This window comes from Nerophis lumbriciformis, linkage group LG11, assembly GCF_033978685.3.
Source record: "Nerophis lumbriciformis linkage group LG11, RoL_Nlum_v2.1, whole genome shotgun sequence".
In the NCBI taxonomy this organism is placed as follows: domain Eukaryota; kingdom Metazoa; phylum Chordata; class Actinopteri; order Syngnathiformes; family Syngnathidae; genus Nerophis; species Nerophis lumbriciformis.
Genome location: NC_084558.2, coordinates 17,738,328 through 17,765,473, shown reverse-complemented (window position 1 = coordinate 17,765,473; position 27,146 = coordinate 17,738,328). Strand labels below are relative to the sequence as shown.

Below are 27,146 nucleotides of genomic sequence, written 5' to 3'. Positions count from 1 at the left end.
AGTCACTCATCATATGTTTGGCTTTCTCCTTCACCAGATAGAGGACCTTAAAACACAGTTAGAAGCCTGTCACCAACAGCTGCTTCATTCCAATAATCACAAGCAGGAGCTGGAACTGCAGCTGAGAACAGCTCTGGAAAGGGAGCAGGACATACGGGCAGGTTATATATCACCGGTGAGTTCTTACACCCTTGAATTAGAGTGTTACCTTTTGAATATGTTAAATGTTTTATTTTTTGTTTTGTAACATCCTTTGCATGTTTTTAATGTTTGAAAAACATTAAAACAAAAGGGGTACAACTGTATGCCTTTGCATGTGGTCATTGCATGTTTAAAACATTGAGATCTAATTATTTAATAAATTAATCTTCTCTCTGTCTCATTCTGTAGGTCTGTACTACCATGAAACTGAACCCAATAAGATAAATGTGCATTTAAATCACCTAATAATTCTAGTTTTTCAGTTGCTCGTACATTTCCCTCAAAAGAGGAAAGATATCAAAAAATATACTATACTATCAATATACTACTACCTAAACGTAATGGAAAAAATGAAAATCCATCCATCCATTTTTTACCGCTTGTCCCTCTTGGGGTTGCGGGGGTGGCTGGAGCCTATCCCAGCTGCATTCGGCCGGAAAGCGGGGTACACTCTGAACAATTTGAAACATTTTAATTTTAGAAAAAAACAGACTGCAGTAAACTATTTCCATGAGAGGTAAGAGATCCTCCAGACTTTTCATTTTGAAGTTACCTTAAGGAGCCAGTTGCATCCATACAATTGACTCGTTAAAATGTGTATGAATCTGTTTACTATTTATGTGCATGGATACAAAACTCTCATTGCCTTATTAACTTCATGCAGAGAAGACAGTTCTTTTAAACTGATATTGTCAATATTGGTCATGCAATGATGAACTTGTGTTTGTATTAGTTGAAGGTTTTTCCAGAGAGAGCCTCGGTAATTAAGTGAATGAATTAATTATAGTCTGCTGCTACTGTGGTGGAATGTAGTTTAGAAAATATTTGCATTACTTTGTTGATGTTGTGTGACAGTATTTAGGAATGTATTTTTAGATATACTTTAGAGATTTTGCGATCAGGGTTTAATGCTGTCGATTCTGATACTGATCATCCATGGGTGAGATCGGCCAATACCGATTGCATGAAACAACTGTAAAAAAGTTTAATTTGTTTATGTTGAGTGAGTGCTATTGACAGCTTAGCAATATCCAACTAGTTCCTTATTCTCTTAAATTTCATACAATTGTTTGAGCAAAACAATGGCAATAGTACACAATAACTAAAAAAAAAAACCAACCATCTACTGTAGTGCTTCTTTAAATCATTTGGTTATTGCCATCAAAGTTCTTGTTTCCAAGGACTTATTAAATATGACCAACATGACAAAAGAATGATTTTGAAAAAAAATTTAATATCGATCACACTACCTTCAGTTCAGTTTCAGTTTATTTCGAACATGCATACAATACAATGTAATGCATCACATATTTCCAGTTGTTTCATTACACCTTTGACTGACACCATCAATTTAAGCTGCTAAAGAGAGTATAAGATGGTTTTAGGGCCACTGTTGGGTTAGTTTTTGGTATGGTAAGGGAGCAAAACGAACTATACAAAAATGCTTGACTTTTATATACTGTAAAAATTATATCATAGTATACAATATTTCTATACATTTGTAACATTTCTAATACAACTGAAAATAATCCACTAAATCAGGGACGTTTCAGTAATACAGCAGAATAGATGTGATGGCACTAGTAAACGGGCCATAGCACAAAAGCTTAGTGTGAGCACAGGTCAGTGGGAGCCAGGAGATGGAGGGGCAATCGCACTCAAATCCAGGAAGGTCAAATGACCTATTGTGAGTACGCCCAAAATCAACAGAGCCTCAGCTGTTTGTTGCTTTATAGTGCACTCCCTATTGTCTCAATTTGCTCAAGACGGGATTTTCAGCAATAAATTCTACCCAAGTGTTTAAATTATTAAAAGTGAATTAATAAGCATATCCTTGGTAGCCACCTGCAATATGCTTTGGTTCAAGACAATAATTTGGTCCAGAATACTGTAGCTAGACTCATGAAACGTATTTAATCTTTTATTGAACCAGCCAACTAAAGTGAAACTAATATTGCATTACTTACCATATAAAGTAACGTTCAACTGTTAAATAAGCATGCTCTTTTGTAACTAACACCTGCCATCAAATCTTTTCTTCTCTGCTTTAGTTAAAGTCATTAAAATCGATTGTGTTTTGAATTATTACATTATATATATAATGTGAGATAATTGTTTTGTAATACTAATAATAATGAAATGGAATAAGATAAAATGAAATAATGAATAATAAGGCTTTCTGTGTCCCCTACTGTGTGTTAACCAACTGTCTGGTCCCCTTTTCCAAGCTGGAACACCATTTGGGTCTGGAGGCTGATGTGACGCCCCAGATGAAGAGACCAGAACTGGTTAGTTCTCAAGCACAGAGTTTAACAAAGAAGTACCAGGAGACCAAAGAGCTCCTGAAGCTGCAAGAGTTGAAAAAGCGCAATATGCAGGCACAGCTTGGCCTTTCACTTTCTCACCAACCCATTAAGGAACCTTATTTTTCTGAACCCCCAAAAACACCCATTTTGGAAGACAATAACCCAGAACATGTACAAACAATTAGCCTTTTGCTTCAGGACAGTACAGAAGCAATTCAAGAACTCGATGACTTGATCACTGGCAAATCTCTTACTTTAAAGGAGCTGACAACACTGTTAAAATCCCACACTTCCAATCAAGACGTATCAGAGAAACAACCTTATCACAAGCTTTTGGAGACCTGGAAATGTCAACAGGAGATAGAAAATGAAATGATTAAGAATAGTTTGGCTAAGGCAGGTGAAAGCATCCTGGAATATGAGTCTCGTCTTTTAAACATGGAGGATCTGGTGGGAAAGGTTCAGAAGCAAAGCCTTAATAGCTCATATGGTCCCCTGTCAAAAATTGATAACCATTCAGAGAAAAAAGAGGAGACTATTGGAATGCTCGCTCAGAGGGTAGAGCTTTTAACAAGTGAAAATGGGGCATTGAAACAAAAATGTCAGGAGATCGTGAACCAACTGACTGAGGCGGACAGAGAAATAGACAGACTAAAAGCTGAGCTCATCAGCCATCAAGGTGGCAAACAGCATCATCTTGTTATGGAAGAAATGAAACGACTAAAGACTGATCTGGCTGAAAGCCAGGCTAATGCTATAGACAGGGAGTATTACAAGAGAGAGCTGAATGAGAAATCACTGAGGCTCCGTGAAGCTCTGGTAACATTAGAGGAGATGGGCACCAGCCTTAAAGACACAGAGAAGAAGCTGCAGTTGAAAGAGGCCACATTGAAAGGTCTGGGATTCCAAGCAGATTATGAGGGTGAGGTTTTACACCTTGAGCAAGAGCATCTTAAGGACCTACTCAAAGCCTCACAAGAAAAGTTATTTGAAATGGAAGCAATCGTCAATACTACACAACAACACTGTATCGAACTTGAATCCAGGAACAGTGAACTGATCACACTGCACCGGAAATCAGAGGACGTCGGTAAAAGAAAACTGAAAGAAGCAGAAAATCAGATACTAATGCTACAAGAGAAGTTAGAAATAAGGACTAGCGTAGGTGAAAAGTCAATGGCTGTTGGTGAGTGTTTTGAGGAGGGAGGCAAGCATGTTGATAAAGTTATTTTAAAGCAAGTAGTAGATGATATTGAGATGAAGGCTGAGGCAACTAATCAGGTTTTAGACTTGTTATCAAAGGTAGATGTTGATGTAGAGAAATTGTTAAAAAATTTAAAAAGCACTTTAAGTGTAAGCAGGTTACTTACCTCTCCAAAAGAAGGGGTCTTCTGTGTAAGTCAAAAAGACACTGTTCTGGTTTTAGAGGCAGAATTCTTGAGACAATTTGTAAATACCACTGAAATGAAACTGGAAGCATGCAAACTTGGTTATACTCCTAGTTTGGCACAAGAAATGGCATTTAAGAGTTTGATGCTCCTTGAAAGTCAAATTTATGCAAATGCAGAAGCTGAGAGAGAAAGAATGACAGATGCAGATTTGACATCTATGTACAGCTGGCTTGATAATGAAACAAACACCCTTATTCTTAAAGAGTTGACAAAAACAATGAAGGCAAGAGCATTGCTTTTGACAAAAATTGCATCAAGGGTCAAGTTGGCTAAAGATGACAATCTTCTGTCATTCGCTCTAGAGAGCTTTACATCTGGTCTAGAACAAAAGCAGCCGTCGGAGTATTTGCTTGATGCTCTTAAAGATGCTTGTTTGTTGTATGCGATTATTAGGCTGCAATTTCTGCATGAAAAACAGCCGATAAGAAAGCAGACCAAAGTTCAAACTGATAGCTTTGAGTGTGCCAATTGCCCTAAATTGAGAGATGCTGCCAAAGATCTGAATACTAAAATAGCAGAGCTCCATAATCAACTGTCTGAGGTAGCTATGAAAACCAACCTGGCGCCACATATGGACGGAGTGCCTATTGACTCAACTGATAAAACCTTTGAACTTCATTCCGTAATTGCCAGGCTTGAGAAAGAGCTTCATGAGGTCAAAGAGAGCTATGAACAGGAAGCTGACAAACTGCGTCAGGAAATTGCTCAAGCCAGTGAAACACTTCGCATCCATTCAGAAGAAAATGTCAAAGAGGTTAATTTACTGACAAACTGCATGGAGGACCTCAAGAAGACACACCGATTGGAACAAATGAACCTGACTGAGAGGATTGACAGAGAAATGGAGGAGCTGAGGAGCATGATGACTTCTTCAAACCCAAACAAGACTTCTACAGCTGAGGACAGTCAGTCCCATGGCACCCTGGACCAGACATCCCATCTCAAAGAGTGCATCCAAGCACTGCTGACACAAGTTTCAGTTATGACTGAAGAGATGAGGCGTCGTGAAGAGCAGGGCGACATAACCACGCTACGGCTGAAATACGAGAAAGACCTGGACAATTTAAAGGTGGAAGCATTCGTTGTCCTTGCCGTCCGCCATCTGTAATGCCTTGTGTTCCTTTGTGGCGTTCCCAGATCCACTTCCTCTTCCAATCCTTACTTGCCCTTCTTGCCCACCCATAATGTGCATCCTCTGCTCCTTGTTCTGTTAATCACTTTCCATCTGTGTTGCATGAATTCTAACATCCATTTAAGTTTATTCTGTCTTTAACACCACAGTAAGTGTACTGTAAAACTATTTCTGTACTCATGTGGCACGGAATTTACCAGTTGCTATTCCTTTCCATTGGCAGTTTAAGCTGCATATTACTCAACCCTTTGACTTAATTATGGCATGTTAAAAGTAAAGAGGTTTCCCTTATTTTGACTTTCATTGGTCAGCTATATTTCCCATCTCCTAATTGCAGTCAATTTCAGTATTAAAAACTATAGAAAAGATATAAGGACAGGCTACATGATAAACAGAATAATTTAATCGGTTGTCATGGAGATACTGCATGTTTTTTGCCCAAAACAAGGAGGTTAAATACATAAAACAATGTACACTGAATATGGTTAATCAAGCTCGTAAGAATATTTTTCTACGATACTACTACATTGTGGGTCTCCCTCCAAGGAACCAAACAGCTACTGTGCGCCCAGGCACATATGTAAACATAAACAAAGGCAAGTTGCTTTGATTGCCATTAGGTATTATTTGAGTTTTTAAGTTTAAAAAATTAACACGTTCTTTTATAACAATAATGGCAAAACTTTGCTGTCAAATATATGCTTAAAAAAACATTACTTTTAACGTTCCATTCATTGAATTTTAGCATTTAGCCAAAAATATTTTATATTTTCAACATTTCTACTGCATATTCTATTCAGTCTTAATACGCTTTTCTGTTTCGGTCAACTTTCATTGGTTTGATGTCGAAAGAAGAAGAGAGAAGAATAAGTCTCTTGACGTTATTTGTCTGCTAGTGGGCACTGAACAGTTACAATATACGTTAGTTGAGGGTTTTTAAAGTCCAACCTTGTGCCTTGTAGTAGTCCACCGGTTTTCGTTTTCAATTGTGTTTTCTGTCATATTCTACTTGCAAATGCCATCTCATTAGGGTGACTCCCATGATGTGTCAGTTGACACATGCCATCTGTTGAAATGTAATTGATTCAAATATTTAGGTTTTGATAATATGATTTTTGTATCATTTTCTTTGTTGCTTGTGTAGCCTGTCATAAGTCGCTAAATCATTTTACGAGGTTGTTTACTGATTGAGCAGAATTACATTAGACTGGCATAGAACCCCAATTCTTCCCTATTTGATGCCAATAATGTTAAGTCACTGTAAGAAGTACCATAGTTCTTAGTTGTTCCAATACATTTGATTGTTACATGGTAATAATTAAAAAGTAACTAAATCTTTTCAACATACTAAAGCAAATCATTTTTTCACAATATCCATTAGAATATAACCAGATCATTTGAGATTGACTTGAACATTTACATTAAAATTTTAGCATGTCCGCTTATAACTTGGCTGTCTTGTGAGTTCATGCCTACGACATGACCTAGAATGTATTTACTTACACTATACAGAGCCCTGACATACTTCTAAATAAAGCCATTGCAGGGGCTGATGTCAAATCAGGAAGTTTACGTTTGCTATCGGGGAGGATTTTCAGCTTCTCACAGTAGGTTCCTGAAGCTGAGCTCCCGGGAGATTTTATCCCTGTGAAAACAGACTGGTCCGCCATTTCCCCTCTGTTGCTGTAGTTGGATTGAGACATAGAGAATGCACGCGAGCCGGTGTGCAGCCACCGACTGAGCTCACAGATTAGCGTCAGTGAATTGGAGGACGGAAGCGGCGCATGTGTTTTGTTGGGCTTGTGGAAACGTGTTCTGTGTCTCTTTACTTGCAGTGCAGTAACTGTCAGTATGTGAATGAGGATTAGTCTAGAGGAGGCAACCCAAAAGTGCTGGCTCATTTTTAAATGTGTGGGATCATAAAACTGATGATGGATGAGGATTTTGTTTTAACTCAACTTTCCATCAGAAGTATTGCACCAGAGCCAAATTTACTTTATTTTTTATTGAGTTGGAATAAGCAGTTACACATTTACAGTACATCATGCAATGCATACAAACATGACTGTTAACATGTATGCATTTCTTCATTGTACTGTGTATCCTCTCATTCCTCCTAACCCTTTTGTACTCACACAGACTCAACCTGCTCGTGGCTAACATGCAGGACCTTGCAAGTTCTTTGCTGGCTAATACATTGACCGTCTGCCTAGTTACATGTGGGCCGAGAGGTTTTTCCTGCTCGGCTCACGTGATCAAGAGAGCGGTTGGTCCTTTTCTAGCTGAGTTGTACACTCACAGTGCTATTATTTTACCGTCACAGGCGACATGTGAGAGGGGCTTTTCTGCAATGGAAGAGTCTCATCAGAAGGTGATAGATGAGCTGCAGAGAAAACATCAGAGAGAGCTGGAGAACCTGCATGAGGAAAAAGAAAGACTCCTGGCTGAGGAGACTGCAGCCACTATCGCTGGTAATTCAATAACAAAACGGTTGAGTAGTCGATTGGAGTCATGTCATAGTGGTATTCTATTTAAACATTTTTGCTTATTTCATCCCAAAGACTAAAAATTACTAATTGAAAATGTTTGTGTTCATCTTAGCGATTGAGGCAATGAAAAACGCCCACCGGTCAGAGCTTGAGAAGGAGCTGGACAAGGCTCGTAAGACCAACAGCAACACAGAGAATGCAGACTTGGATGAAATCCACAGACAGCATGAGTAGGTTTCTTGCAACTAGACAAAAAATATATAATATAAAAGTATATATTAATTTGTAGTCGTCATCACATCAGTTTCACTCGGATCCTGTTTTTTGTTTGTAGAACTTGAGATCTTGCCTCAGTATTGATAAAGCTATGATATTTTTTCTTACAGATTAATGTCCAAATCTCCAAACCACAACCTTAAGTTTTAACTTTATTTGAACTTTATCTGAATGACTCCTCTCTTAGTGTGAATTTGTGCCGTGTTTTAGGGAGGAACTGTGTTCGTTCCAGCGGGAAATCGAGGTGTTATCAGAGCAGTATTCCCAGAAGTGCCTGGAAAACGCCCACCTGGCCCAGGCTCTGGAGGCCGAGAGGCAGGCCCTCAGGCAGTGTCAGAGAGAAAACCAGGAGCTAAATGCTCACAACCAGGTGAAGATACCAACACAATAGTACAGTAAATGTTGTCTCTCACAAATATTTACTGTGGGACATGGTATGCGCTACTCAGTTTGACTGGTCTGAGCTTGTTCTGTGTGGTGCCTTTAGGAACTTAACAATCGTCTGGCAGCAGAAATCACCAAGATGCGTTCAATGACATCTGAGGATGGAATGGGAGACACAAACACTACAATACAGGGAAAAGAGCTCTACGAGTTGGAAGTATGGTTCAAAGGATTTTCATCTTCAGCCAAGTGATAGAACCAATGTTTATTCATGATATACCGTACTAAGTCTGTACTAATTGTTAATGTGATGTACCTATTTGTCATCATGATAATCTTCTGCTTGTTTCAAGGTTATGCTAAGGGTGAAGGAGTCCGAGGTCCAATACTTAAAGCAGGAAATTAACTCCTTAAAAGATGAACTCCAAGCTGCGCAAAGAGTATGTTTACCCTGTCCGCTTTGTTAGATCAATATGTCTCAGGTGACACACATAACAGTAACTGACCTTTTCTTTAAATGCCTAACAATGTCATTTCAGGACAAGAAATATGCAACAGATAAGTACAAGGACATCTACACAGAAATGAGTATCGTCAAGGCCAAAGCAGAGCGGGACCTTGGCCGACTCAAAGAACAGCTACAGCTGGCTCATGAAGCACTCGGCGAACCATCACTGGAGGAAGTGGACAGAGGAGGATATGGTAGAGAAAAATATTCTGCAATATTCAGGTTACCTCATGCCACAAAAAATATCCGATTGTGTTAATTAGAACATGAGACAATGTTTGAACATTACAAACATTACATCATAAACAAATGATTAATGCTTTAGATCAGGAGTCCCAAAATTACAGTTCGGCCCGCCGGCGCTTTTTAAAAAAATATATGTTTTTAATATGTCCTGCCCAGCCGCTCAGGCAAATCATATTGTGGATGTAGATGCCCACATCTGCTGTACAGATATACTTAAAAAAAGAGAAGTGTGGGATACTTCTCTTGTTGCCCTATCGTAGCCTGCTCAGTGGCCTTGTGGTTAGAGTGTCCTCCCTGAGATCGGTTGGTTGTGAGTTCAAACCCTGGCCGAGTTATACCAAAGACTACCTCCCTGCTTGGTACTCAGCATCAAGAGTTGGAATTTTGGAAATCACCAAAATAATTCCTGAGTGCGGCCACCGCTGCTGCTCACTGCTCCCCTCACCTCCCAAGGGTTGGAACAAGGGGATGGGTCAAATACAGAGGTTCATTTCACCACGCCTTGTGTGTGTGTGTGTGTGTGTGTGTGTGTGTGTGTGTGTGTGTGTGTGTGTGTGTGTGTGTGTGTGTGTGTGTGTGTGTGTGTGTGTGTGTGTGTGTGTGTGTGTGTGTGTGTGTGTGTGTGTGTGACTATCAGTGGTACTTTAACTGTATTTGTATTTAAATTTATAACATGTTTGGATATTGTTTAGTGTTTGGCACATCCAGACCAGAGCAAGAGGGGATATAAAGAAGGGGGGAGGAAGAAAACAGAGGCAGAATATGTAGGGACAAGGTGGGGGGACAAGACAAGAAAATAAAATATGAATATATACACACACGCACACACACACAAACATACTGTACATACACAAATAGGTTGCCCGACCAAAATAATTTTAACCCAATGTGGCCCCTGAGTCAAAAAGTGTGGGGACCCCTGCCTTCGATTGACCACACCCAAGTCACATATATTGTCAATCTTTCTTTTTTTGTGTCGCATTTTTAAAATGTTCTCTTCCAGATATCATGAAGTCCAAAAGCAACCCTGACATCCTTAAGATGGCAGCTGCGGCGGCCAAGCGGTCAGAACGCACCATGAGGTCAAAGGTGGGTTACCCTATGCTGAAATCTCATCTCACAATCGTGTTGTGTCAGAATTTCTTATAAAAGTGCATCACTTTTTGTTTTGTACAGTAAACCTCAAAATGAATTGCAGTGGGTGACTCAGGTCACATAGGAGCCAGAAAAAATATTTTAGTGCTCTAGTGCCATCTACTGGCCACATGCAGGCTTTGCTGTGCAAGCTTGTAGCGAGTCTGCTGAGCTGCTCTTTGTTTTTCCCACTTGTAAATCCATGAAAAGTGTGGTGCCAAGTTAACTCCAAACGTGCTGGTCTGTTTTTCCCCTTCTGTCCCCAGTCTGTGAGTCGTGACATGCCCTGGGACAGTTAGGGTTGCTGAGGAAGTGTAGGCCTCCCTCCCCTCTCCTTTTAGGTACGACGCGTGTTCAAGCACATCCACTTGTCCACCGCCTCTAAAGCACCTGACAAATCTGAGTCACCCATTCACATTCCAATGCTAAAATAATCACTGCACACATGCATGGTGGTGAGGAACAGAGTTGTGGAGAACTGTTTGTCTGTGATGATGATGATAATGATGAACCTTTCTGTCATGTCACATTGTCAGTATTGTGTGAAAGACTTGTTTTCAGTGGCACTATAGGACCTCAAACTAAAAAGACAAGCATTTGATTTATCCGTCTTTGTTTTATTCACGTGCATCATTTCAACATTTGCTGCTCCATTCTTGCCCAGTGCAAGTGTGTGTGTTAATGTTGTTTATAAGGAAGAATAGTTTTTACTTGATCGCAACATAACCCCCTCATTAATACTTAACCTTAATAGTAGTTAGGACAATCTCACAGGAGAATGCTACAATGTGGAACCATGTGACCGCACAATGGTGTGTGCTGTGTACAGTTATGTTCATAATAATAGCAGTGTGTTTAAAAAGGTGAGTAAACCTCAAAATGCTTCAAATAAATTGTATTTTAATGAACACAAATGCATTGGGGACACTGCACATTATATTTCAAAGCCAGACAATTAGAAAAAATTAATTTAATTTGACAATATTTTACAGAAAGTCAAGAAATATAAAACAAAAAATAGCAGTGTTGACATCTTTCTTTACAAAACTCAAATGTACTGTATAAACTAAGAAAGGCTTGCAGATTCAACATTCCTTAGAATTACTAGCTATAATTTAGTTGCATAACCAGGGTTTCTGATAACTGCTTCACATCTGTGGCACATGTAGTCCACCAACTTCTGGCACCGGTCAACAGGTGTTGCAGCCCAGGACAATTGTACTACGTTCCACAATTCCTCTGCATTTCTTGGTTTAGCCTCATGAACAGCATTTTTTATGTCAGCCCACAAGTTTTCAATGGGATTAAGGTTCAGGGATTGTGCTGGCCACTCCATTACTTGTATTCTGTTTGTCTGGAACCATGATTTTGCTCACTTGCTGGTGTGTTTGGGGTCATTGTCTTGTTGAAACACCCAATTCAAGGGCATTTCCTGTTCAGCATATGGCAACATGACTTCTTCCAGTATTCTGATGTACTCAAACTGATTCATGATCCCTGGTATGCGATAAATAGGACCAACACCATAGTACAAGAAACATCCCCATATCATGGTGCTTGCACCACCATGCTTCACCGTCTTCACTGTGTACTGGGGCTTGAATTCAGTGTTTGCAGGACGTCTGACAAACTGTCTGTGGCCCTTAGACCCAAGAAGAACAATCTTACTCCCATCAGTCCCCAAATATTATGCCATTTCTTTTTAGGCCAGTCAATGTGTTCTTTGGCAAATTGTAACCGCTTCAGCACACGTCTTTTTTTTAACAATGGGACTTGGCGGGGGCTTCTTGCTGGTAGCTTGGCTTCACATAGACGTGGTCTGATTGTTACAGTACTCACAGGCCAGCTTAGATCTTCTTTGATCCTCCTGGAGCTGAGCCTTTGCCATTTTGGTTATTCTCCCATCCATTCCAATAGTCGTTCTTCTATTTCTTCCTCGCCTTTTTGGTTTTGGCTGCCATTTTAAAGCGTTTGATATCATTTTAGCTGAACAGCCTATCATTTTCTGCACTTCTTTATAGGTTTTCCCCTCTTCTATTAAATTCTTAATCAAAGAACGCTCTTCTTCTGAACAGTGTCTAGAACGACCCATTTTACTCTGTTTTTCAAGAACAAATGCACAGCCAGCATATGCAGCGTCAGTTTCCTTGATCCTTAAATAAGGGCCACTTGTTTAACACCTTTTTTTCACATAATCAATGACCTCACTAATTGAACTACGCACTGCTATTTTTTTGAACACGCCCCTTTCAGTAAATTATTCAGTTTCACAGAATCAGCAGCATGCACGTCATGCCTGTTGGGTCTGTTGGTTTTCTATACCTTTACTAAACATTCTAGAAACTTACTTGCAGTGTAAAAGTTGAAATTCTAACAAAAACAGTGATTTATCTTGCTAGTGATGTGGGACTGCTATTATTTTTGAACACAACTGTACCTAATAAACAAGAAACTACATTTCTCCTTCGTTACCAGTTGTTTACCAACTGCTTTTTTTCCACAGAATGTAGGATCCCCATGTTATACACAAAGTTACTTTATTCTATAGAGCAGTGTTTTCTCACCTTTATCAAGCTAAGGCAAATATTTTACATGACAAAAATCTCCCGGTTTACTGTATTTTGTTTTGAATGAACAAGTAGGTGCAAATACACTACAGGTTATTTATGCATCTTCTGCCATCTAGCGAATGAACAGGTCATTGTTCTGTCTGTCACCATATGACACTGACATCCATAGATGAACAAAAATACGTTATTTGTTGTAAATAAATATTTTTTCAGTACGAATGATGTCCCGGTCTAGGCTTTATGCTGACGGTTCCAATACCGATCATCCATGAGTGAGATCCCATGATACCGATCACATAAATTAGCTGTACTTTTTTATTGTTTTTATGGTGCTGTTGACAGTTTACCAATATCAATACAATATTTACTGTAGTTCCTTATCCTCAATCACGTACAACTGTTTGAGCAGCAGTTGATAGGTAGATAGCAGTTTTTGTGCACTATTATTTAAACCCTTTGGTTTTTGCCTTCTGCGTCAGCCAGAAAAGATCGGCATTTGTGATCAGCATTTAAAAGTATTATTTGCCAATGGCCAATCACATACTTTTTCACAAAAATTGGCTGATACTGATCGGTGGCGGATCGATTTGCACATCCTTGATTTTCGGGCCATTTTAGTGAAACTCAATATTTTCACACCAAATGATCAAATGATGTGCCGCAACACAGTAGTTGTAAAACACTGCTTTAGACCAACCAGTCCATTAGAACTGAATTGAAAAATAACGATTATTTCAAATAGTTACACATAAAAAACAAATATGCATTAACATGGTCTTACAATTATGCATTGAGCAAAACTGAACGGATAAGCTTCAGTAGCGCGCTTGTACTCTTTTGCTTTGGTTGCATTTTTCAGCAGGTGCATTTGTTGCTGTGTCTGAATTTAAATGCTTGTGTCGTACGCTTCAATATGTCTACAGTGGAACCTTCATTTACGAACTTAATTAGTTCTTGAAATGGGTTTGTAAATAGAAAAGTTAATGTATTGAAGCAAATGTTTTCATTAGAAACAATGTAAACATGAATAATGGGTTCTAGCCTCAACAAAAGTAAATATTTTAGTAAAAGTTTGTACACTGTGAACTAGGGTTGTACGGTATACCGGTATTAGTATTGTACCGCGATACTAATGAATCATATTCGGTACTATACCGCCTCTGAAAAGTACCTGTCGTTTAAGAATTTTGGTTTTCAGTCGAAGAAAGGGGTAGGGAAAGCAGTGTCGACAACACTGTGGATACTTCCTGAATGTTTCAAACCACACATTGCTTGTCCATTGCTTTCTTTGGGCTCCCATTGAGCTAGCAAAACTATAAAAATGCTGTAAAAAGGCTAAAAAAATTAAAATAAAACACTTAAAAAGCACACAAACTAGCAATTAGCACAGTCGCCGACAACAACACTGCTCTCCTAACGAAGATCGATAAGCCCGCTCAAAATGGAGGTGCTGCAGGCTCACAATGGGTGAATGAAGCGTTCATAAGCTGAGTCAAAGTTCGTACAACAAAATAATTGTATTCAGTCTGTAGCTCGTAAAATAAGTTTGTAAATCGAGCTTCCGCTTTACTGTGTAGACAGCATACTTGCCAACCCTCCCGATTTTCCGGGGAGATTCCCAAAATTCAGTGCCCCTCCCGAAAATCTCCCGGGGCAACCATTCTCCTGAATTTGTCCCGATTTCCACCCGGACAACAATATTGGGGGCATGCCTTAAAGGCACTGCCTTTAGCGTCCTCTACAACCTGTCGTCACGTCCGCTTTTTCTCCATACAAACAGCGTGCCGGCCCAGTCACATATTATATGCGACTTTTGCACACACATAAGTGAATGCAAGGCATACTTGACCAACAGCCATACAGGTCACACTGAGGGTGGCAGTATAAACAACTTTAACACTGTTACAAATATGCGCCACACTGTGAACCCACATCAAACAAGAATGACAAACACATTTCGGGAGAACATCCGCACCGTAACACAACATAAACACAACAGAACAAATACCCAGAACCCCTTGCAACACTAACTCTTCCGGGATGCTACAATATACACCCCCGCTACCACCAAACCCCACCCCCTCAACCCCGCCCACCTCAACATCACAAAAAAGCCTGCAAAACCTGGACGGACAGATTATCACACAATTGCCCCTTCATTTGATTATTATCATTGTTTACCAACAAACTGAGCAAAAGTAAAGCGCTTTGAGTCACTAGAGAAAAGCGCTGTATAAATATAATTCCCTTCACAATTCACTTAAGTGACAAGCAGATATTTTAGTTGTGTAGAATTGAATTTTAAAAGGGTTTTAAAGATCTTGTCTTATCAAATAATATTGATTTAAGAACTGCATTTGCATGCATTACTTTTTTTCTGTCAAAATTGAAATGTATTGAAATTAATTTTCCAGGCTTTTGCAGACCACATACAATTATGTGCCGGGCCAGATTTGCCCCTCGGGCCTTGAGTTTGACGCCTGTGTTTTAGGAAATAAAATAATTAGTGTACAAGAGATGGGTTTTTTTCAGTCATTTTAACAAACCTTAGGCACGCAAGTGTGAAAAATAAGTTAACCGCCGCTACACTCAGGCATAACTTTGATGATCATTAACATAATGGAGCGGGAGATATGAGAACAAGCTAAATATTTGTACATCTTGATAAACTTTTATTCTAGAATGTGCTGCAGGTCACGCAAACATGAGCTGTAAGCTGCACTGCGTACACCACTAAGAACACAAAACAGCGTGCATGGCGATGCTGAAGTTTTACTACTTCTAAAGCAAGTCCTAGGGTCCCATCTATAAAACTAAGTGGAATTCTGAGTTAAAGTCTTTACACACGAGAAAATCAACCTGGTGACGCACAAAAATAGTCAGACTTATTCTGAATATTCAGACTAAAACCTGGCTTACGCATATATTGACACATTGAAGTAAAAGTGTGGGCAGGTAACCCCCACCTCAGGTCACACCCTCCCCATTCCTCGACTTTACCATACAAGTTCATTGTATGGTGAGTGTAGTAAAACCTGTATAAAAGTGGCTGTCCTCAAAGTCAAAACACTATTGAAGTTACGCCACAGATGAATTGCTGTATGTTCATCAAATTTATTGCTGACATTAACATCCTTGAAATATTACAAATATTATTAAGAACTGATTTTGTGTATTAGTTAAAGTGACAACAAAACAAAATTAACAACCTCATCATTTGTGAAAAAGGAAAAATGTATTAACGTGCCTTTACACACAGGACTCACGCTATCCACACAAATAGAGGCTGTGGTAAGACAAATAACATTTGGGTATTGATGACATATGCATCAGAGCTGCCTTATTTTTTGATAAATTGTCCAAAAGGTTGCTGCAGAGCACTGAGGATATGAGACGCATATTGGGTGTGCGTCATGTCATGTAAACTTTTACCCATATAATCAATTCATAACGTGATGTTTATTATAAATAATAATTATCAAAAACTTAAAAATATTTTCATGATGACACAGTACAGCGGAAAAAAACGCTAATACACTCATACATGATGGTATTTATGTCACTATTTGGAACTGCTTCCACAGCTATCTATTTACCACTCATTGACGAGTACATACAGTATATTTGATTTGAATTATTTCCAACCGTGATATACAATCTGTTCAGTTCAAAAAGAGCCTGAGGGTCAATGCATTGATTTGGAATTTAACAACAAACATGAGTAAATAAATGTTACCATATTTTTAATAAACTTTTATTTGCTTCCATTGCCAAAACAATTTCTAACATACTTTAAGGCAGGGGTTCTTTTTAGACCTCGGGGCCCAACTTTTCCACTACAGAGGGGCCTGGGGGCCCACTTAAATATTAACACAGAATTAGTCATTTTACCTTTTGATTTTAATCGTATTCAATAATTATATCTAACCTACTTAGCGTTTAAAACCTTGTCAAATGATATGAAAGCATGTGTTAATAACAAAGATTATTTATTTAACACATAAACCTTACGCTGATTAGAAAATAAGTGTTAACCGAATATATTGCATAAGAAGGAACTTCTAATTTTACATACAATTATGTTCTAAATCAAACTTAAAAACCAAACAAAGTGAAGTAAAAAAAAAAAAACAATAATAATTTTAAATATGTTTCTTAACCAGACTGTCAATAAAATGTAAGTGCAAATGAAGCTTCACCTATCAAGTCAAAATTTTTGGGCTTAAAAAACTTGTCAATGATGGTGTCTATGACAGGTATCTTCTGTTTGTTTTAGATTGTCATTACTGCCACAAGTGATAGAAAAGTGTATTGCAACTGAGTACTACTGCGGCCCATACGGACCACAGCTGAGAAACTGATATTTTTGACGGCCCAACAATAGGGCCCGGCCCTATGGTTAAACACTGCTGTAGGGCATCACTTCACCATTCAACCTGTCGCCAGGTTGTTTTTATGGATCACATAGTTTGCTTGGAAAGCAACATACGCAACTTTTGGACACTGATTTGTGCGTACGCCAGCTTTACGTATGAACTGATGTCCAGTTGTGCAAATTCATAACCGTACAACCTTCGGCAAGTTTATCTTAGAAGTCCCCTTGTACATGACAGATAAATGTATTGTCACACAGTTTGCTTGAATGTATGCATGTACAATAGGTAGCAACAAGGATGAAGAACTTCAAAAGACCCATAGTTAACAGGAAAGAGCGATCACTTTCAAATTATTCTTGGTTTGACGATCATTCCCCACCATGTTAGACACCCCCCTGGGAATAAAACATTTCATATATTTCCAATGTCTTCCCTGTTTGTATGTATGCATGATTTCAAATGATTTGACGGCTTACTATAACAATAATATATACGTAATGGATATTAACATCAACTTTCTTTGTTTACCCTTAGAGTCTCAAGGAAGGACTGACACCCGAGCAAAGACTCCACCTCTTTGAAAATAAAGACACTAAGGAGTTCTGAATGTGTACAGTCCTCCTGCCTGCATGTTAGAAGAGGCCACTATTTTAGCTCTGTAATGACTTATTTAGTAACACTACACACTGGTCATAAAACAAAACATTTATCATTCAATGAAACATGATATGAAGTTCAAATTTCATGTTTAGAATTTGCATTCCATGCACTTCAGTTAACTGTGACATTTTTGTTTTTTTTATGTTTTGCTGCCGTTGTCTTACTGGTAATGTTTTTTGTTTTTTTTTAATTGAGCATCTGTCACGCGTACACTAAAACTATGAGTGTGTAAGCTACTGTTTTAACTCCTAGACTGTTGCGAGCCAAGGATGTGATGTCTTGACGACAAAACTATATTTACTGCAAATAATACACGCATAAAACTTAGGAAAGAGTCTGGGCTTTAAGGGCTGCATGTGAAACACTCATTCTAGGACAGTTGGTAGTGAGAAGAAACGTGCACAATCGCGTTATCAAACAACAATCGACCATGTTGCTGCATTGCCTCACTTAAGAGTAACATCATAGATGTTCTCTGCCATTCTTGGATTGGTCCCCGCAAAAGACGGCAGCTGAATGCACATGGATAAGGTTCTCTGACTATAATTTAAATATATATTAAATTTATATAGGGTTTTTTTGCCACTGCAATCATTGTTCCAACTGTATAGAGGGATTGGTTGTGTTTGTAGTCTGTATTTATTTAAAACGGTTGGGATTTTTTTTTTTCTTTCACATTCCCATTCCTCTGTACTCTTATAGTGTAAATATAAACCAAATACACATATTCACCAACTGATTACAAGTTTATTAGCAATAAATATTTTTGCACCCTTTATGGCTGTGTTGTTGATTTTTGATGTCCGTCCTTTTCAACAGTTGAAACATTTAATTTAGCATTTATTGTGTTGCTGCTATGTCTAATGACGCATTTAATACAACATGTGTCACTGTGAATAGTAGGGATGTTCCGATCAGGCTTTTACCTTGCCGATACCGATGTTAGAATATTTCTTAACCTTGGGGCAGAAGGAAATGTACATGAAATCTCACCTCATGTGCTGTACAATATGTTCAAGGACGTAACAATGATTGCACAATATGTCTTTATCTTTGCAAATACACATTGTATCTCATTTAGGTTCCGGAGGAAGACGCACCAGGAATGAGTTGGCAGATGTGTGTGTATGTGTTCAACACACACCCCAAGTTAACTTTTGGTTTCGATCTCCACCAAGGCAGGACTGCAAGTTGGACAAAAGAGCGCGACCAAATGAGAGATTTCTCTGGACTCGAGACGGTTAGGTTGGCTCCAGCGCTGGTATTGATATCGTTTGTACTTTTTCACCAAGTACCACCTCAGAAAACACTTGGCTCTCAAAGTACCACCATGACCAACATTAAAATACAGTAGCGTAGTAGGCCTTAGTATTCATTTAAAACGAGGCAAAGGTTTTGTTTTTCCAAGTATATTTTATATTGCCACTGTAAAATTGCAAACCGTTTGAACAGTAATTACACTTGTGTTTGAATGTAGGACAACAAACAGCCTTAGAACTATAGGATCTGGGTGGACTACCATGAATTGATTTACGTGGACCCCAACTTAAACAAGTTGAAAAACTTATTCGGGTGTTGCCATTTAGTGGTCAATTGTACGGAATATGTACTGTACTGTGCAATCTACTAATAAAAGTCTCAATCAATCAAAAAACTCTTCCCTCCTGTCAGAGGGTCCTATAACCGATCAATGAGGGAGACTGGCAAATACCGATCACATGTATTAAATGTGAATTTTTTTAAATATATTCACGTAGAGTGCTATTGACAGTTTAACAATACCAACACAATATTTAAACTAGTTCCTTAGTGTCTTCCTCGGTGTGTAACATGTTCAGCATCGTCCACCAGTGGTAACGTTACCTTATAGTAGAATCTGAGCCGAGGATGTCGTTGTGGCTTGTGCAGCCCTTTGAGACACTCGTGATTAAGGGCTGTATAAACAATCTTTGGTTGATGATTGATTGATAATATACAGAGAAATGCCGTAATGAAGGTGATTGTTAATAGTGTACGGGAGCGACTCCACGCTGTAAATTAACACATAATTAGGTGCTTGTCAGCCAAGGGACTAAAATTTAAGGCAGTGTCACCCATAGGATTTCGGTTTGTGATCAGCAATCAAATGCATTAATTGGCCGATACGGCCAACCGATCGACACATCCCTAGTAAGTAGCAAATACACTTGTAAAGAACATCATGTCATGGCTGTCTTGAGTTTCCAATCATTTCTACAACTCTTATTTTTTTGTGATAGAGTGATTGGAGCACATACTTGTTGATCACAAAAAACATTCATGAAGTTTAGTTCTTTTATGAATTGATTATGGGTCTACTGAAAATGTGACCAAATCTGCTGGGTCAAAAGTATACATACGGCAAAGTTAATATTTGGTTACATGTCCCTTGGCAAGTTTCACTGCAATAAGGTGCTTTTGGTAGCCATCCACAAGCTTCTGGTTGAATTTTTGACCACTCCTCTTAACAAAATTGGTGCAGTTCAGCTAAATTTGTTGGTTTCCTGACATTGACTTGTTTCTTCAGCATTGTCCCCACATTTAAGTCAGGACTTTGGGAAGGCCATTCTAAAACCTTAATTCTAGCCTGATTTAGCCATTCCTCTACCACTTTTGATGTGTGTTTGGGGTCATTGTCCTGTTGGAACACCCAACTGCGCCCAAGACCCAACCTCCGGGCTGATGATTTTAGGTTGTCCTGAAGAATTTGGAGGTAATCCTCCTTTTCAATTGTCCCATTTAAAGCACCAGTTCTATTGTCAGCAAAACAGGCCCAGAGCACAATACTACCACCACCATGCTTGACTGTAGGCATGGTGCTCCTGGGATTAAAAGCCTCGCCTTTTGTCCTCCAAACACATTGCTGGGTAATGTGGCCAAACAGCTCAATTTTTGATTCATCTGACATCACATGGACAAAGATAAGACCTTCTGGAGGAGAGTTATGTGGTCCAATCACTCTATCACAAAAAAAATAGAGTTGTAGAAAGTATTGGAAACTCAAGATAGCCATGACATTACGTTAAACTTTTGATCGTCATACAAATAAAGTTGCACTATTAAATATTTTAAACAACCGAATGATTGGCAACACTAAATTGGCCCTAGTGTGTGAATGTGAATGTGAGTGTGAATGTTGTCTATCTGTGTTGGCCCTGCGATGAGGTGGCGACTTGTCCAGGGTGAACCCCGCCTTCCGCCCGATTGTAGCTGAGATAGGCTCCAGCGCGACTCCGAAGGGAATAAACGGTAGAAAATGGATGGATGGATGGAATAAATAGGTAAATGTAGCTTTAAAAAAACTTTTAAAAAGATGTTTAGTTGATTCATTTATGTATTGCATCACGGCCTTGTTTTTGCCCATAGTGCAGGACAGGACAAATCAAGGTAGATGTGACAACATAAAATCTAGCAGAAATAAAGTTGTAATTTTCGATATATGTTTTGACAATTCATTATTGTCGTTGTCAGTCTAAATTCATACGTTCGTATGGTGTTACTTTTACATCATTATTTTTGTCAACATGAAAAAGAAACTCAAAACGTGCCCTTAATTACATTATTGTGAAGGGATATCCGGAAATGAAACATGATGGTCAAAAACAACTTGACGTTGCGGCTATCAGACTAGTGTGTTCCTGAAAACTCCGAGGGTCGTGTTTTATTTTAGGGGCTTGTGTGTAATTTTGTACAAAGTTAATCAAAATGAATGGGCTCTTGGAGAGAGATGTGGGGTGGTGATTTTTCTCAGCTGGACGTTTAAAACGCGACGGTCCCTCCCGCCCGGGTAAGTTTGAGCAACTGCTTAGTACAGCACATAACCTCCGCTTATATTAGTCTTTGTTTTATCCAGTCGGGCCTTATTGTGGTGCTCAGAAACACGTTAAAAAACTCACGGAAAATGTACCTATCACTCGTAGCTTGGCTCTTCCGTCTCTATGAAAACTAAACGCGCATGAGTTAAATCAATCGACATGCGTTTTTCGAATCGGGACACAATATCTGTCGAACAAGCCAAAACACGTGAACAAGTTTGCCTTTTTGCGCAAGGAAAGTTCCACGGTTAGTGACTTGACACTGCGCGGTTCAGCACATAAAAGTTTACATTTCAGCCGAACATGTTGGCCCTCGGTGAAGTACGCCACGCCGAAATGAAGCCGAGTAAGTGTATTTAGCTGTCCTTTCCAAAATTGCGACAAGCGCTGGGTTGCTTTTTGTTATTATGTTCAACGAATATAAACCGGCTGTTTGCAGGCGCAATTCAACGTTGCCGGGCCTAGCTAGCTAACGGTAGCTTAGCCATTCAGTTGGCAAACCTGTCAAACGTTGTTGGCAAATTCTTGACGTTTTTTTAAGCTTAACTTGTTATAACACTCAGTGACGTGTAGAAAAACGTATATAACGTGCACACTACAAAACATGTGTATCATTGAACATTAATTAAACGTGATCGATATTATTTTTTGATGATAAATACCTGCCATAATGTAACTGACTGATTACATAATTGTGTTGTTGAAAACACTCCACAGTAATTATGTGTATTAAAGATAGTCCTCATATGACCCAAAAGTGGTATAGCCAATGACTCCAATGTTGAGGTTGGTATGGTTATTTGTTTCTAAAATAATCAACAAGTTGCGTTGTTAAAATTACGTGGTTGCATTTGCACAATTTGTGTTCAAAAAGGAGTAGAAAGAAGCAGAGCTTAAGTCACGTGTGCATTATGCTATAGAAAGAAAAGGTCTGTAGGCTGTACAAGCCTGGTTAGAACGCTTTTAATACATTACATTGTTTTTCTTGGTGCGTTTCAGTTGTTATGGAGCAACCACTCGGGAGCTTGGATGATCTACAACCTCAGGACCTTTCCGCCTCAAACATCCTCACTGTGATTGACTTGACGAAGAAAGGAAGCCTGAGTGGCACTTCCTGTGATGTCCAGCGGGTTGTCACTGTTCCAAATTGGCACTCCAATTCTGGAACCAGTAACCCTGAATTATCCTCATCCTCAGAGACCACCCTCGCTAATATTTTACAGCAATCAGGGGATCACATTCAACCAGATAATGCCTTATCCCGCACCACAGTGACCCTGTCCTACGTGAGCAGGTCTCACATCCACGCTGATTCAGCATCTCAGCTTTCGCCTTTGTATGGTGTGCCACCTATCAGCAAGTTCTCCCTCCTCCCTCCCTGTGAGGTTGAGAAAGGGCATAAGGAGACTACCTATGCACTGAATCAACTGTACGTGGAACATGTCGACAGACCGGTGGACCTCGCCACTCAGGCTTTTAATTCATCCTCTAAAGCTCCACAGATTGATGGAATATGTCCTCCACAGCCACTTTGTGAATTTAATGGGGAAGTAAGTTCGAGCAAGACGACCAGAAATGAACACAACACACCCGGGAGGACTGAAAAGAGCTGTGGGTTGGAGAATGGCCAAGATGTCAGCTGGTCACGTTTAGGTGTGGATTCTGAGTCATCACCAGAGACAAGGGAGGGTGAGGAGAGGAAGGGAAGCTCTGAGATCCTCTTGCATATGTTAACGAAAGAGGAGCCATTGGTGATCCATAACAGTGTGGCCCCAGTAGAGAAATGTTCACTGATCATGGACTACAAACGCCTTTTAGATGACCCCGTTTCCCCTTCACCTACCTCACCGGATGATATCGAGGATGTGTTCGTGCTGCCTCAGGCCTGCAGCTCACCAAGCGGGGACAACTCTTTTCATGCTAGTGACGTTGGTTGCGATGACTCGAACACAGAAGAGGCCAGTCAACTCAGGTCTGGCATCAGCAACATGACAGCAAGTTTAAATTTAAGCGATGAAAACAAGCAGCCTGCCCACAGTAGGAAACCAGAGTTGAACTCTTTGGTTGACTGGAGAGAAGATGTTTGTTTGTCTGGAATTTCAGAAGACAAACCCAAAACTGTCACCCCTTACTTGAATGGTAATGTTCGCGCATTACAGAAGACTGTAAATGAAAGGAAACTACGTTCCGGCAGAGGTATGCACTTAGAATCTATAGTTATGAATATAAATTCAAGCAGGTATAAAGTATCAGGATGCATTAACACCAATGAAAATGCCTCCAAAATGAAAACTAGGTATTCTAATGCGACAAGTCTAAAGAGGAATGACACCCTACCTGACAGGAAAAGACAAGGCCGAGCAATAGCGAAACAAAAAGTAACCCGACATCTAAATGGTAAAACCAATAGCATTATAAACACTGATTTGGACACTACTACCTCCACCAATAATTCTAAAAAGTCATTTAGCAAAATCACTCCTAAAAGCCAGAGGTTGTCAAAGAATGTGCCAGAGGATGTTCTAAAACCTGGACAGTTGCCACAGAAGAGCCCGGCTAGGTCGGAGAGGAGAAATATTCATTCCAAAAACTCAACGGAGGAGCTTCTTGCACACCTAGGCCCTACTGTGTCAACAAATAGAGCAAAATGTTCACCACCAGCACTTAAAGAAACCCCAAAGAAAAACCCACGGTCAGCTCAAGGTAAAAAAGTACCGCAAACTGCGAAGACAAAGTCAACTCGCACGCCTAAGAGGCGACGAAAAAAGCACAAACCGAGACCGCCCTTATCCATCTTCTCTCCTAAGGAGCCTGAGATCAAACTCCGGTACGCCAACTACAAGGAGGCGAAAAGGGAGTCGAAGTTGGATAATTTCTCCCCCTTCATCCATATGCAGCGGCAGCAGTCCTCTGCGTCACTTTGCACTTTAGTGAATTACCCAGAAGAGGTCTGTACTCCCCACAAAAAGAACCAAAGGGAGGTACGGGATCACACCAGTGGCTTTATTTCTGCAACTATACCCAGCACGTCTTGTCTTCAGCTGGGCCGAGCGTCCAGTCATGGCCAGCACCAGGGTTCCCTGGTCTGTTGCTTGTGCGGACTGTCTGCCAACGCCATGGACTTGGGGGATCTCCACGGTCCTTACTACCCTGAAGGATACCGACCGATCACCAAAATGTCTGCCTGCACGTCTGGCCCTAAATGCCTAAAGGACGACTACAGCGATTCCGATTCTTCAGCCTGCAGTGTAAGGGGTAGAGGGGGCAAACGTGCTGTTCTGCCCTCATTGTGGAAAAGGAGGCTAGCGGATCAGCAGAGTGTTGTCAACACCGGCAGCCCTGCAGCAAAGCGGGTTCGCTCAGAAATGTGGCCAACAGATGTGGAGGACTGGTACAGCCCCCCTGTGCTGCCCCTTGAGCCCTGTGAGTACTGGCTCCACGAAGACTGCGGCATCTGGTCAACTGGCGTGTTCTTGGTGAAGGGCAAAGTGTACGGTCTGGAGGAGACTGTCAAGGTGGCCCATGAGACGGTAATAATTACAGTGCTCTAATGTAAAAAATACAGTTTTCTGAGGTAATGCATAAATAAGTATCCTTCGGTCAGCTCAGTTATTACTGCCCGTTTCAAAGAATATCCTTTCGCATGTTCTAAGATGCCATCTCTGTCCGCGATGATGGGTGGAACGTTTTTTCCTTTTGGAACGGGCATGCAATGTTGATTTCTCCAAGCATTTTACCATGTCTAATTTCACTTGACTTTTTACTATCACTTTTGTCTAGCGCACTGCCCCAGTCTGCCTTACGCATGGGAGGCAATGAGGTAAAAAATGTTAACTATCGCGTTTTCCGGACTATATATATACAGTATAAGCCGCACCCACAATATTTTAGAAGAAAAAAATATTGTTCCATATATTAGCTGCACCCGACTATAAGCCGCAGTTGTTTACACATAAATATTTTGTAAATGTTTATTTACATACCTTAATTGTTTCCAAACGGTGTCTGTAACACGGCAGTAAAAAAACAAACTTCTGATCAAAACAAAACCGAAGTCATCGTCATGGACCCACTAGCTGCGGAAGCTATCGCTACATCAACTAACAGACCCAGTAACTCCACGGTGAAGTTTTGGTTAATTTATTGAGGAATTTGTGAAACTGAAACAATACAAAAAGAATACCATTGTATGTTAACAAAACTAACAGACACTCGTAAACGTGTTAGCATACTAGCTAATGCTAATGACGCTAGCTTCATTACATTACAAGAGTACGCACAAATATGCATGAAAACACTCCTACAGGTGGACGGTAGTAAGTATGAATTAAACTGTAAAACTCACAAACGTTGCTTAGAGTGATAAATGAAGAACCCTTTTGAGCAAAAAAAACGCTATGGACGCGTATTTCTGGTTTACAGCATCAAATACATTTTTAACCCGCAAAACCTGCAGTGAGTGAACTCGTCCAAAAGATAGTGCCATTGCACAAACAATAAAACACAATCTCAGTCCTCTGCTTGGGTTTAATGCAAACTATTAAACACAAAACAATATGGGCATTAGCAGAAAAAAAAATCCATAAATTAGCCGCTCCGTTTTATAAACCTCAGGGTTCAAAATCTAGGAAAAAAAGTAGTGGCTTATAGTCCGGAATTTACGGTAACTAAGAAAACATTCAGAGTGTGCAGACCTGTGCCAGGCCCTATCGGCAGATATCAAAGGAAGTCTTGAATCCAGACAGTGATCCGTATCAGCCCCAAAATGTAATCACTTGTTCCTTATCCCATTTCTGACATTTACTGTAAGGTGGACAGAAATCCACCCTATAACTTTGTAAGCTATTTTGCCAAATAACTAACAGGCATACACACAAACGGCAACGATTACGTAAACTCGTGCTGGAGGTTACAAGCGACTTTATCATGGCACACACAGGCGAGTGTATAATTCCGTAGCGTTCCGTTCTCGAGCAAGCCTCTTGTTTGTAGATGAAAATAACGTTTTTGATTTATGGCAGTGCATTGATAACCACGAAACATTGTCACTTGGATGTCATAAACAGAAAACCACATGTACCGGTAGTTTGTTTCATAAAAAAGAGTGTTATTGCCCACCCAACAGCAGTGTTGCAAATCCAACAACACATTTGCACGCTTGCACACATTTTCTTAGCGCTCAACACCAGCGTCAACCTGACGTCCTCCTTATCCACCAATCACACTCTCGCCAAGTTAAATTCATAAATCAACCAGAATTCTGAACATAAATTTGTACAACACAACCGGGATCCTAAAATTCTGCCGTGATCTGGTGCTGTACAAAAAATAAATTAACTTGGTGAGGTCCAATGAAAAGTACAACTCAAGGACCTAGATTTCCCTCGCCCGGACGCGGGTCACAGGGGCTCCCCTCTGGAGCCAGGCCCGGAGGTGGGGCACGATGGCGAGCGCCTGGTGGCCGGGCCTGTCCCCATCGAGTCCGGCCGGGCTCAGCCCGAAGAGGCAACGTGGGTTCCCCCTCTAATGGGCTCACCACTCATGGGGGGGGTCATAGAGGTCGGGTGTAGTGTGAACTGG

The 27,146-nt window shown here is 40.0% G+C and overlaps 2 protein-coding genes across 7 annotated transcripts in view; both read left to right on the top strand.

Annotated features, from left to right (window-relative positions):
* mprip (myosin phosphatase Rho interacting protein) overlaps window positions 1–18,509 on the top strand; it is a 78,542-nt gene extending 60,033 nt beyond the window's left edge. For 2 of the 5 annotated variants that reach the window (XM_061967170.2, XM_061967169.2), the window contains exons 15-24: window positions 38–175; window positions 2,430–5,027; window positions 7,414–7,561; window positions 7,692–7,809; window positions 8,066–8,225; window positions 8,343–8,456; window positions 8,593–8,679; window positions 8,779–8,941; window positions 9,997–10,082; window positions 17,608–18,509. In XM_061967170.2, the coding sequence (XP_061823154.1) occupies window positions 38–175; window positions 2,430–5,027; window positions 7,414–7,561; window positions 7,692–7,809; window positions 8,066–8,225; window positions 8,343–8,456; window positions 8,593–8,679; window positions 8,779–8,941; window positions 9,997–10,082; window positions 17,608–17,679 (3,684 nt within the window). In that variant the 3' untranslated portion in view covers window positions 17,680–18,509. The remainder of the gene's footprint in view (window positions 1–37; window positions 176–2,429; window positions 5,028–7,413; window positions 7,562–7,691; window positions 7,810–8,065; window positions 8,226–8,342; window positions 8,457–8,592; window positions 8,680–8,778; window positions 8,942–9,996; window positions 10,083–17,607) is intronic. The other 3 variants (XM_061967173.2, XM_061967172.2, XM_061967174.2) reach the window with 2 other exon arrangements.
* A 2,840-nt stretch (window positions 18,510–21,349) lies between these two features.
* LOC133610673 (uncharacterized) overlaps window positions 21,350–27,146 on the top strand; it is a 13,152-nt gene continuing 7,355 nt past the window's right edge. The window contains exons 1-2 of one of the 2 annotated variants that reach the window (XM_061967176.1): window positions 21,350–21,538; window positions 22,566–25,096. In XM_061967176.1, the coding sequence (XP_061823160.1) occupies window positions 22,571–25,096 (2,526 nt within the window). In that variant the 5' untranslated portion in view covers window positions 21,350–21,538; window positions 22,566–22,570. Of the gene's footprint in view, window positions 21,539–21,570; window positions 21,913–22,565; window positions 25,097–27,146 lie in introns of those variants that run through there. The other variant, XM_061967175.1, reaches the window with a different exon arrangement.